This window comes from Cololabis saira, chromosome 11 (assembly GCF_033807715.1).
Source record: "Cololabis saira isolate AMF1-May2022 chromosome 11, fColSai1.1, whole genome shotgun sequence".
NCBI lineage: Eukaryota > Metazoa > Chordata > Actinopteri > Beloniformes > Belonidae > Cololabis > Cololabis saira.
In genome coordinates, this window is record NC_084597.1 from 29,896,001 (window position 1) to 29,909,374 (window position 13,374).

The following is a 13,374-nucleotide window of genomic DNA, read 5'->3' on the forward strand; positions in this document are numbered from 1 at the left end:
ATCCTATTCAGAGCTTCAGCCAGGCTGGAGCCCATCCCAGCTTTCCGTGGGCAAGAGGCATGGTACACCCTGGGCAAGATGCCAGTCCATTATAGGGGCATACTGAGACAAATGAGACAAAAACAATGCAAACAAATACTCATAAGTATGGCTAGTTTAGAGTCACCAATAACATTGCATGCATATTGGCTGTAGAGGTACCTGGAAAAAACCCATGCAGGTGAAGATTTAAGTTGGAAACCTTCTACCTGTAATGCAACACCAATGGGCTGCTCAGGAGCCTAACTCTACTATATAATTTAAATAAAATTTCAAAAATAAAGTAAAAGGAACAGTAATGGTATTTGATGACAACAAGGTGGTGTACCATTTTGCTCTTTGCATCAGATGACAGCGTTGAGAGGCTCAGCACCTTGTGACACTGAACTGGAATTGGCTAAAGAAAATAGATGGACAAATAGATGAGCAAACAACCATTTTCCTTATAATGTAATGTAAAGATTATATATAGGTTGTATACACAGGTCTGTAAGGCAAGGCAAGGTAAGTTTATTTGTATAGCACAATTCAACACAAGGTAATTCAAAGTGCTTTACATCAAGATTAAAAGCAGCAAGACACAATTAAACAGTAAATAACAAATAAAATGAAATAAAACAATAAGAAGAGGTAAAATAATAAAAAGCACAAATTGTTAAAAAGGGCAGTAGAGTACAGCAGGTAAGTATTTAATTTAAGAGTACGCTTCAGTAAACAGTAATGTTTTTAGCCCTTATTTAAAGGAGCTGACAGTTTGAGCAGACCTCAGATCTACAGGAAGTTTGTTCCACCGGTGAGGAGCAGAATAACTAAATGCTGCATCATCTTGCTTGGTTCTTGTTCTATTTCGCCCCTTAATGATCGACAGGCGGTGCTGTAAGCACTGGATATCTCCGCTCGCGCAAGCGCATGTCGAGTACAAATAACAACAATGTCACCCGTGACCCCTGCATGACCCCCGGAAGGGTATATCTTCCGGCGTCAGCAGGTGATCGGTTCCTTTTTTCTTCTCGCGATCGCGCGTCTAGAGTACAGGATGGAAATAGGAGCTTGATCAAGCTTCTTCCTTTCCTCCCTACACTGCCGGCCCTGTGCACAATCGTGCCATTACGGCAGGAGTAACGATTTTTAGTCCTCCGAGAGGCTGTGGCCGGCGCTTTATTTGATTGTGCTCCTGTTGCTCTGTCTTGCTGGTGGAAGTGGCGTCTCCACCCCTCCCCCCCAGCATTGCTAACAGGAGGTAATTTGGATCAGCTGGGTCTGTTCAGCTGCACTTTTTGTTACATTTATTTTTTCTTGTTAAGAGAGTTACATTATTGGTGAAGGTAGCGTGTCCGCTCCCCTCTCCCACTTGAAACATTTGTGTTTTCTTGTTAAGAAAGTTACATTATTGGTGAAGGCAGTCTGTCCGCTCCCCTCTCCCACCTGTTGCATTTGTGTTTCTTGTTAAGAAAGTTACATTATTGGTGAAGGCAGCGTGTCCGCTCCACTCTCACTTGTTACATTTGTGTTTTCTTGTTAGGAAAGTTACATTATTGGTGAAGGCAGCGTGTTCGCTCCCCACCTGTTACGTTTATTTTTTCTTGTTAAGAAAGTTACATTATTGGTGAAGGCAGCATGTCCACTCCCCTCTCCCACATGTTGCATTTGTGTTTCTTGTCAAGAAATGTACATTGTTGGTGAAGGCAGCGTGTCCGATCCCCTCTCCCACTTGTAACATTTGTGTTTTCTTGTTAAGAAAGTTACATTATTGGTGAAGGCAGAACTAACAGATCAAGCATGTATTTTGGTCCAAGACCATTCCGTCCTTTGTAGACCAGCAGTAAGATTTTAAACTCTATCCTTTGACTCACTGGAAGCCAGTGTAGCAATTTCATGAGCGGTGTAATATGGTCCAGTTTCCTGGTGTTTGTAAGGACTCTGGCGGCAGCGTTCTGGATCAGCTGCAGCTGCCTGATGATTCCTTGTTAAGGCCTGTAAAGATGCCATTGCAATAATCCAACCTACTGAATTAATGAATAGGTTTTTCCATGTCTTGTTTAAAACCCCTTAATTCTAGCAATGTTTTTCAGGTGGAAATAGGCAGATTTAGTGATAAACTTTAGATGGCTGTTGAAGTTCAGGTCTGAGTCAATAATTACACCAAGATTTCTGGCTTGATTCGTAGCATGGAGTCAAGGTGAGCGCTGATCTTTTCCCTTTCATTTTTAGGGTAAAAAATGATCACGGCTGTCTGCATTTAGCTGGAGAAAATTCTGGCACATCCACTCATTGATTTGATGAATACAGTTACTCAATGAGATCAGGGGCCTGTAGTCATGTGGTGACACTGAAATATAGAGTTGTGTGTCATCGGCATAAGTATGGTAGGAAATGTTGTGATATTCCATAATCTGAGCTAGGGGTAACATATAGATGTTGAATATAAGCGGTCCGAGAATGGACCTTTGAGGAACCCCACATGTGATCTTGGTTCTCTCAGACTCATGGCTTCCAATTGACACAAAAAAGGCCCTATCGTGCAAGTAAGATTTGAACCATTGAAGCACGGTGCCGGTAAAGGCTGAGGTATGGTTCTGCGTCAAAACGGCGCCGTGCCTACGGCGTGTGGTTTTCGTCCACGCAGACCACACGCCGTCACCTGCGCCGTCACTGACGTGCACCTCCCGAAAATTGTAACTACGCGTCGAGGCGACGCAGACCACACGCAGACGGAGAGGGCTGTGATTGGTTCACTTGGAAGCAACGCATTTCTGGTTTCCGGTTTGAAGCAGTAGTGAACTTTCAGGGCTCTTTTCTTCGTTTATATGTGATTTTTTTTTTGGTTTGGTTTTTTGCACAATAGTTGTCCTTATCTCTTTGATTTACTGTGACCGGAAAAAGTCGGATAAACCATTCAGAAAAAGATCGCTAACTAGCGGCCGCGGGGGGTACTGCACCGCGACGAAATGGAGTGACGGAGAAGTCCGAAGGGTTCACGACGGCGTCACAGCTGCGGCGTGTGCTCTGCGTTGGTGTGACGCAGAACCTTAATTCAGCCTTAAGTCCCACCCACTTTCCCAATCTGTTGAGTAGTATGGATCAACTGTGTCAAATGCAGCACTGAGATCCAGTAATACCAGAACAGAGGATTTGCATGCATCATTATTCAGATTAATATAATTTAAGACTTTGATGAGTACAGTCTCAGTGCGAAATCCATATTGAAATGTGTTAAAAAGATTGTTTTGCATCATAAAAGCATGAATTTACTGAAAAAAGGCAGATTTGATATTGGCCTATAGTTACTAAGTGTTGTTGCATCCAGATATGATTGTTTTAGAAGAGTTTTTATTACTGCAGTTTTCAAGGCCTGGGGAAACTGGCTTGCTTGAAGAGAAGTATTTATTATCTGCAGTACATCCGGAGCTATGCAGTAAAAAACTGTTTTAAAAAGGTTTGAAAGCAGAATATCAAGACATCATGTTGTGGACTTTAATTTTGAAACCGTTTCCGTTAGGTTTGTACAATGTAAGAGGCTAAAATGTCCCAGATTGACTAGAGGATGGGAAGGCACAAGTGTTACCATTCCTGAGCTGGAGCTGCATATTGCTGTAGCATGAGTAAAAAAACTGTGACTGCTTGTATTGAAGCAAATATGTTCTGTCCAATGCAAGTGAGATGGATGGACACCTTTAATGCTCCCTGTGTAGACACGCTGTAATGCACAGAGTCCCATTGATCTTTTCATGAGATTTGTGGAGTGTAAGAAAAATATGTAACGTCAGAGTTATCCATTAAGTCCGAGCAATGGCATCACTTCCTTGAACAATACTGTCTACACTTGGCTGAGAACCTGAGTGTATGACAGTGCCAAATAATTAATTGTTTTGATGCTGAGTCATGTCTGCCTTCATCTTCACTTTTTGTAAACACTCTCTATACAGACAGCTGTCTGGGAAATGAAGTGTGCTACTGGTGTTTGTTTGTTTAGCAGGGTGTTAATTTCATATTTCAGTTTGACACTGATTGATCAGTTGAGAGAGAAAGAGTCAGACGTACCTTTGACTGAAACTGTTCTCCTTCCTGTGACAGTGCAGGGTTACAACCCGGTGGCCCTCACTTCTGACATCTTGACTCACCGTCCACATTACAGGGTTACTGGCTCGAGCTCCCAGGAAAGCCACACCATCCTTCAGTTTGACCCTGCAACAAACAGGCACACAGTGGTCCAAAGTAAGATGCTGAATTAGTCAGTACACAGTGTGCAATTTATGTCCAACATTCCAGAATGATGTGAGAAAGATCTGACGTATGAAGGATTCAGCCGAGGAAAATGTGTGCAAGATACAGTATCGATCGGCCATGGCATTTTGGCCTAAAATATAGAGGGTCCTCTTTGTGATCCCAAAAGAGCTCCGGCCAGTTAAGGTCGGGGGATTCTGTGTATTAAGATTGTTTTGTACAAATACCACCAGGCTCCATCTGATTGATGTCTGGAGAGTTTGGAAAATGAATTAATATCTCAGACTTTGTGGTGTTCTTTGAGCACTTCAAATAAGTTCTGACAAGTCTTCTGCTGACCTGGGGAGCAGCAACTTTATGCTGGTGAGTGTGATTGGTCTGGAAATATATTTTGGTAGGTGGCAAATACAGTTATTGATGCAGATTTTCCCAGCAGGTCATTGCATTATAACATAATAAGCAGTTTTTGCTCATTTGTCAGTGGCCATTATGAAATGGCTGATGGATGTGCATCAAAGCACATTCTGTGTTGGACCTCCAAGTCTCTGAAAGACATCCTCAAACAACATTCAGGGTTTGACGTTTCAGTAAAATGTCATTCTTCATAGGGGAGTACCTCTTTAGATAGCTATTGCACTGTGAGAAAACATTTATTCTGTAAGAATGTAGTAGGAAGATTTGCAAGACAATTCCATTATTTATGGTATGCAACAGACACACACTGGAAACATTTTCAGTTTGCAGCTGACCCATCTACCATACATACTGTCACGATGTGGTTTTGTTGAGGACCCAAAAGCAGGAGGCAGGAGTTCACAAAGCAGGATTTATTGAACCAAAAACGCTGCTGAGCAGGATCAAAAAATGGACCGGGAACACGAAAGGGAAAAGGCCAACACATGGTCAAGGTTCCGGGGGCCGTCCTCGGGACCGGGCAGACCAGTGAGACAGTTCAGGAGGCCACGCCCTCGAGGCCGGGCAGACCAGCAAGACAGTTCGGGGGGTCGCCCTCGGGGCCGGGCAGACCAGCAAGACAGTTCGGGGGGGTCGCCCTCGGGACGTGGCAGGAGGGTCAGGGGTCGCCCTCGGGACGTAGCAGGCAGGTCAGGGGGTTGGTCTCGGGGCGTAGCAGGAGGTCTGTCTCGGGGATTAGCAGGCAGGTCAGGAGGTCGGTCTCGGGGTGTAGCAGGCAGGTCAGGAGGTCGGTCTCGGGGCGTAGCAGGCGGGTCAGGGGGTCGGACTCGGGGCGTAGCAGGCGGGTCAGGGGGTCCGTCTCGGGGCGTAGCAGGCAGATCACACCAAACCCGAGGAGCCATTTCGGGGGACTAAGGATCCTCAGGGCTGGCTTCGGGGGACTAAGGATCCTCTGGGCTGGCTTCGGGGGACTAAGGATCCTCTGGGCTGGCTTTGGGGGACTAAGGATCCTCGGGGCTGGCTTCGGGGGACTAAGGATCCTCGGTGCCGGCTTTGGGGGACTAAGGACCCTGGGGGCGGCTTCGGGGGGACCTCGGGTCCTCGGCGCTGGGTGAGGGGGAGCCCGGGTCCTCGGCGCTGGCTGAGGGGGAGCCCGGGTCCTCGGCGCTGGCTGAGGGGGGTCCAGGACCATCACAGGAGCAGGAACCGGGGCCGATGCACCCGGGACCACGGCCGAGACAGGAACAGAGGCTGATGCATCAAGGACCACCGTCGGAGCCGGAACAGGAGCCTATGCGTCCAGGACCAAAGCCGGAGCGGGAACAGACCGGGGCTGGCGCCGACGTCGTCTCCCTTGAAGCTGGCGGCTCGGGCTTGCGAAAGCCAGGCGGGTTCCCCAGAATAGGGACCCCTCTTCCGTGACCCGTAGCATGTTCCTCTGTGCCTCCCGGCAGAAGAACTCAAAAAGGGTGATGAACTCTCCCGCTGGGTCCATCTGGGCTGGTCCGTTCTGTCATGATGGGGTTTTTTTGAGGACCCAAATGCAGGAGAGCAGGAGGCAGGAGTTCACAGAGCAGGATTTATTGAACCAAAAACAAACCAAAAGCGCTGCTGAGCAGGATCAAAAAATGAACCGGGAACACGAACAGGAAAACTGATGAGGAGAACATGGAGGGAGCAAACAGTACGGACCAGCGAGGAGCAGGGGAAAGACAAGAGTAGATATACACAGAGGATAACGAGACACAGGTGCAAACAACAGAACTGAAACTCAAACTGGAGGAAATGTCAAAACCCTGACACATACTTTATCCCATGATCCAAAGGCCTTATCATTATCGCTTTTGCAGTGACACATTAGATACTGACAGCAACCGCTGAACCAGTAAATGGTTAATAGTTTACTGTGTGTTGAATCTCCATTAAGCTGTATGGAGCTTCAAAATTATCCTTTGCCTTCCAACCTGGAAGGTATAGGATCATGGAGATGTCTTTCTACTTCAAACTCGTCCAAAGCGTCCTTATCCTCCCCTTTTTCTGCTTATTTTGCATTTTAACATATAGCTGATGTTTATGTTAAAAAGCATATTTAAATTATGTCTGATTAATTAAACTTTGGTCTACATCTGAGTAAAATGTTTTCTTGTCCAATTAACCCAGCTGAAAACAGAGAACGTAACTTTTTGGAAAATTCCCACAGAACCGCTGGGCATTATCTCCTGCCTTCTGCAAGCTCCACCAATGAATCATCTTTGGACAATATAGCATAGTGGTCCTCTTAATACATCTAAAGTTCATATGTGAAAACAACTTACATTGGGTGGTTTGGTTGGGAAAAGCTTGTGTGAAACATGGAATCCCCATAGCGAGCTGAGACAGATGTCCCAGCTGACCATAACATCAGAAAGGAGAATAAGACCAAAAAGCTGAAGGAACAACTAAAATAAATATGAATGAGAAAATTCAAAATGGTCTCACTTAAACTATGAGCAAAAAGCTCTGAAACATCCTGTCCAGGGAGAATGGCTCCTTCAGATTCAAAGATGCAAAGATCAACAGTTGAATACCCTCAAGACCTCATGTGAAGGCCTAACTTGCAGAAGTAGTGAGACATATGGGCAACAGATGGCTCATTAGGTGACCTAAAAACAAATATATGAAATAAAACATCAGGTTTTTGCAAATTGAAATCCTCTACAAAAGCGGTTCATACCAATTAATGAATGTATTAAATGAAATAGTAGCATTCCTGAACGATTATCATGTAATACCCTAGGATATCCCCAAATTAAGAGCAATACATTGGAAGCAAAGACCATTTCAGGCAGTTTTTAGCAATTTCTCTCAGCACCTGAGGTTTTTAAAGGACTCCTATTTTTCCAACCCCTTTACTACCCTTTTTATCATGCTATCACTTCCATTATTCATGGTCACAGTCTGTGGGCAGATATACAAGTGCTGGAAAACCATGACCACCTCCTCTTCCAGAATACTGTTGTGTCGTGGCTTTCCTCATCTTCCTACGTCATGTGAAATGATGATAGAGTTCAGTTCACACTGGTCTGCTTCAAATTTCAAGCGGGTATGGCGAAAGATAGTGTGAGGGCATCTCAAGTAAGGAGGACAGCTGGCAAGAAAGGAACCTAAAAGGTTTAGTCAAAAGTTAAAGCTGGTTCCCTATCATCAAACAATAAGAGGCTGTCTTTATTCTGGATCTGTAAAAGGCTTGTGGGAGATGAATAAAAAACTAGAGAGATGTCAGGGGGATAATGATATGATAACCTATGCAGCAGTGCTTAGAAGAGCACAGTCATTACATCTCCTGTGTTTACCACCACCCTTTGATCTGATCACGGTTGCTGCTGCGGTAATAACAGGCCTCACTGTGGCCGCTGCTCCTGATGAGAAAAGATAAAGCCGCTCATGTGGAAGATGGAGACAGTAAGTAGGAGGGAGGCAACTGATTACCATCCTGTTTCTGAGTTGTCACCTAATTTGCTGCACAGTAATAACTAGACAATTGCAAGCCGATTCTGAACTGACACGTGACGCCCAGGGAGACCAAAAGAGCAACTAAATACTTTACACTCATCTTATCAAACTCAAATTTAAAGGTATAAGTTAAAAAGTTAAAGTCTTAGGTCAAGCAATGATTCACAACAGCTTTGTTTTATAGGACTAAGAGGCTTTTTTCACTTGTTGAGATTTGTTTCCCTTAAAAAATGCTCTTTCAGACTATTGGGCTCCATGCAAAACTAATTTAGCTATTCAAAATCTCGCTTTTTTTTTCTCGTTTTTTTTTAATCATCTTTGACATGTCAGACTAAATAAAGATTTAATCCATTAATTAAGTGGTTTAGTGATAGATTGATCAATGCCGAGGTCCAGTAAAGCACTTCTGAACCATCGTTTCTTTCTTTCTATCTTTGTGATCTGTTTGCTTTTGCAGTATTTCATGTACATTTGCCATAGTCACTGTGCAAAATGCCTAAATTAACAAATGGCATGTCCTAAATGAGATTGGTTTGGCTAATGTGATTTCTGGTGAGGAGGAAAATCAGTGAGGAAGGCAATAAAGGAAAGCAATTTGAAGGGAGGCCCCCTTTCACATGCATCAGCACATGAAGCTGCCTCATTAATTCCATGAAAAGCTGCATCAGTGAGATGAGTACTTACTGATGACAGAAAGGACCATTTGCAACTCTCCCTGCCATACCTGATTGATTCTCAGAAATGACAAACCAAAGCACCCATTGACCAAACATGACAACAAACTAGTGATGGCTTATACGTTTGAGCAGTGTTTTATTTGAAAAAAAAATTACAAATTAAAAAAAAAAAAGAGTTAGGGACGCACACACACTCAGTGTGTCTGCTACATTCCAGTTGCTGCATATTTCCTGTCTAAATGATAAAACATTAGCTTCTGCTGACCAAGAGTGAAAGGAATTTCTTCTGCTTCACGGCTGAACAGATTTCGGGAGATTGATCTGTTTTCGTGACTGGCCAGCTTGAGTTTTGCCAATGGTTTTGAAACAGCGCTTCCTCTATCTTGAACAAATTTGAATGCTCATATTAAGTTTACTGATAGATTTTTAGATTGATGATGTTTCTGAAAACCTTTTTCAGATTATTTTGGCATCAAACAGTTAAAAACAAGAGTTAAAAAAAACAGAAAGATTACAGCAATAAACACCAGATTTCAGAATTGCCTTTACATCCTTTATGACATTTTCTGCACTATGAGAGGTTTTGCAATTTCCATACAGAGTCCATACGCTGTTTATGGAGTTTATGGAAGCATTAGTCTGCCGACATCTTTACATTCTGCTCAGCAACAGTGAGTTGGGTCAATTTCATGATTTCAAATCTTAAAATCTTGAAACTGTCAGTGGTGGAACAAGTATTGCAAAGCATAAATGAAATAAAAGCAGGAACAGTCCTGCAAAAGGTATTTGTTGAAAATTGGTGCATGTGACTCTTGAAGTATTTAATTTATACAATTTATTATGGATGTGCATATATGTGAATGACAGAGCTCAACATGTCAAGCTACAACTCATGATCATGAACTTTCAGTTAATGATGTAATTGTTTTGGTGGTGAAGGGAGCAAAGAGATAAAGAATATAACATTTTACTCTGAAATACAGTGGATTGGAGTAGAATATGTAGTGATATACAGTTATGTCAGCATTGCAATCAATTAGGAAAGGAAAGGCAAGCTTATTTATATAGCAAATTTCAGCAACATGGCAATTCAAGGTGCTTTAAATAATAAATATATGAAAAGTGAATAGGAGAAAAAAAAGTAGTTTACCAACTTCCCCAAAAATCCCCATTAAGGACTTATAAAAGGAAAAAACATGATTTTGGGAGGATTATAACCACATTAATCTGCAATTTGTTTGGAATATCACATTATGCATAAATGCAGTATTTATGTGCCTTGCACACCTGTTAAAGAAATAATACAAACACTGTTAAAAAGAAAGTTAGAAGGCTATGTGAAATCAGTTGTTGTATATACATAAATCTTCCATTTAACAGGGCTTTTTGTAAAATTTAAGGAATTACAGTTCCAACACAGAAGTGCAAATGTCTTTAATTTATTAGGAACCAAGAGATATTTGAACCTAAATTAAAATTTCATGGCAACCAAGTCGTAAGTAGATTCAGTCTGTTGAAAATACAAAATAATAGAATCATTCTCTATTCGTCTCTCCAGCTTGCACAAATCGTAAAAGTTATGGTATGAGTGTTAAGTTAAACAGTTATAACTATCGACCAAATCCCTATTAATCTTTTTTATTATTTATATCAGTTTGAATAAATAGATGTAGCTAGAGAGAAAGTAAAAATACCATTCACGTTCCTGAAGGACAGCAGGATGAAATCTTGCGTGGGTTTTTGCTGTAGTGCCAACCTCTCTCTATCAAAATTATAGAGTAAATGGTAATGTACATCCAATCAATACTATCCAAGAGGTATTTACCACATTGAATTGCAAAAATATAAAGGAGGGCAGCAAATCATTATAGATGACTGCAGAGAAGAGGTAAGGTCATGAATACTCATCTGGCATATAGGGATGGGCTAAATTTGGAATTGTTACTAGTTGGAGCCTCTGTGGTTTCTAGCGTTGCAGTGATTGTCGTGTAGTCTGTTTGCACACACACAAAGCTGACCTAAACCATTTGACAAAAACTATCTCAAAGACAGTAACACATCTCTCTTGTCTGAGCACCAGCCGAGCAGCTGACAGTGCCCAAAGCTGCTAACAAAGCTAAAGGCGTTGCTGCCACTAAAGGAGTTAGGTATAATATATTTAAATAAAATAATAAAACATCTTTTTAAATATGTTGAAGTGTAGATTTCATAAAAAACACACTCAAACATTATAGGTTTGTTGTTCATAAGAATCATCTACTAATGTGAACCAATCTCAGCAGACGAGTTGATCTGCATAGGGCTAGAAATAAGGCGGAAAAAGGATGCTGTGTAACCACAGCGTTTAAGCATCCATCAGTCCACACTTAGACAAATTGTCTCTAAATAGAGACAGTTTAGAACTGTGGTTCCTTCTTTATTGAAGTGGGCGCCCACCCAAGATAGCTTCAAAAGCACAATGCCCAAAGAGATAAAGAAGAACCCGTGAGCAGAAAAAAAAGCTTTGAAGGCATCACTGGAACTAGCGAAAATCTCAGTCCATCAGTCAACCATGAGTAAGTCGTTGCACAGGCAGTGTGTCCACAGACTTACATACATCAAACACTTCAAAATTTAATTCCAAAAGGTGATGCATGTCAGTATGGTGCAGGGGGCATCATAATTTGGGCTTGCTTCATTAGCTCAGGGTCTGGGCTGCTTGCCATTATCAAGGGGGAAATTAATTCTCAGGTTTATAACATTTTAAGGATAATGTCAGGATAGCTGTCCAACTATTACTATCTAGATTAGTCACCAAAAAGAAAGAAGTTATCTGCATATGACAAGTAGTCTAATTTACACTGAAATTATGCACAAAGCACTGATGTCCTACTGAGAATACTAAGTGCTTGCTAGGGCTGCACGATTAATCGTTAAAAAATCGCGATCTCGATTCATGCTTGAACGCGATCTCATTTCCAAATGACGACGATTTAAAAAAAAAAAAAAAAAAAAAAATTTTTTTTTTTTTTTTTTTTTTTTTTTTAAAGATGGCTGCATAAAAAAAGGACTAGGCCTATGTTCTAGGTTGTTGTAGTCCTGTCATGGTCAACTATCATGTTGTCATGTTTGTTATATTTTGTTAATGATTGTGGATTACATTTGGAGAAACATCTACCTTTCTCATCACCTGACACATATTGCACATAAATATTGTTAAAATTGTTATTGTTAAAATTATTTAAAGACAAGAGAGATGTTTATTGATTTTATGTTCAATGTCAGCTGTTACAGCAAAAAGCAGCCAGAGGAATAATTTGTTGCCTCAGAACTACAGGATCTGTTACAAGTCCCCTTTCTGAAAGGGTGTTCAACTCAGGGAGGAACAAATATTGTTAAATTGTTATTATTGTTTAAATTATTCAAAGGTTTGTGTAAAGAAGACAAGAGATGTTTATTGTTATTATATTTTTGTTCAGCTGTTGCAAAGTTAAAGTAATAAGTGCAATAAATTTTATATTGGAAAAAAATCGTGAGAGAATCGTGATCTCAATTCTAAGCAAAAAAATCGTGATTCTCATTTTGTCCAGAATCGTGCAGCCCTAGTGCTTGCTTTACCTTTTACATTAAACTTCAGCTTACCAGGTAGCTTAATTAAGCACCAATGGGCATTTAAGATGAAGAAATATGGGTGAATATGTTTAGTGTTTTATAGGGGGAAGACCTGAATATTGTGATACAAAAGATGTAGAGGGACAAATCTGAAGTGAAAGCAGCCATACCTGCTTGCAGTAGATCTGTAAGGATAGAGACCTAGTTATTGAAGCCATTCCTGTGATTGAAAAGCATGTTTCTAATATGGTACAAAATAAGCTGATGGTTTCTCAGTTGATCAAAGAAAACAGGATTTTTTGGAATACAATTGTATTTTGGTAGCAAGTGCCCAAAGGTCTTGGTGGGAGCAGAGGAATGCACGGATTGCTTCGAGTCAAGGTGAGTGGGCAGAAAGACCAACCAGCCACGTGTATCAGAGAAGACAGGTGTTCTATCACGCTGGATGAAAAAGGACACATGATGTGAAAAACAATCAGAAGAGGAAAAGACTTGTACAGGGGACTTTATTGAATAAGAGAAGAATCAAAAAAATGTGGTCAGCTGTGGCATTTGTTGTCTGTCTTATCCCATTCTTCTAACAAGAGAGAGAAAGATCAATTTCATCCTCAAGAGGCTATTTGCAAGGTTATTTTGTCCAATAAACTTGAAGTTGAAATAATAAAAATGAGAAGAAACAGGAGGAAAATGGCTCCCTGTATTGCTATCCAGGTGATAACAGATCATTAGAGACACAGATCCAATAACACCACACACACACACACACACACACACACACACACACACACACACACACACACACACACACACACACACACACACACACACACACACACACACACACACACACACACACACACACACACACACACACACACACACACAGCTTGGCTTGTGTCTATCAGATATAATGTTAGCACATCCTCATGCAGGAGGC

At 41.6% G+C, this 13,374-nt stretch overlaps 1 protein-coding gene across 1 annotated transcript in view; it reads right to left on the reverse strand.

The window, feature by feature from the left end:
- The window catches only part of si:dkey-112m2.1 (transmembrane protein 132C), a 282,047-nt gene that overhangs the window by 111,276 nt on the left and 157,397 nt on the right, over positions 1-13,374 (reverse strand). Inside the window, exon 4 of the mRNA XM_061734330.1 lies at positions 4,081-4,224. Within this exon, the coding sequence (XP_061590314.1) occupies positions 4,081-4,224 (144 nt within the window). The remainder of the gene's footprint in view (positions 1-4,080; positions 4,225-13,374) is intronic.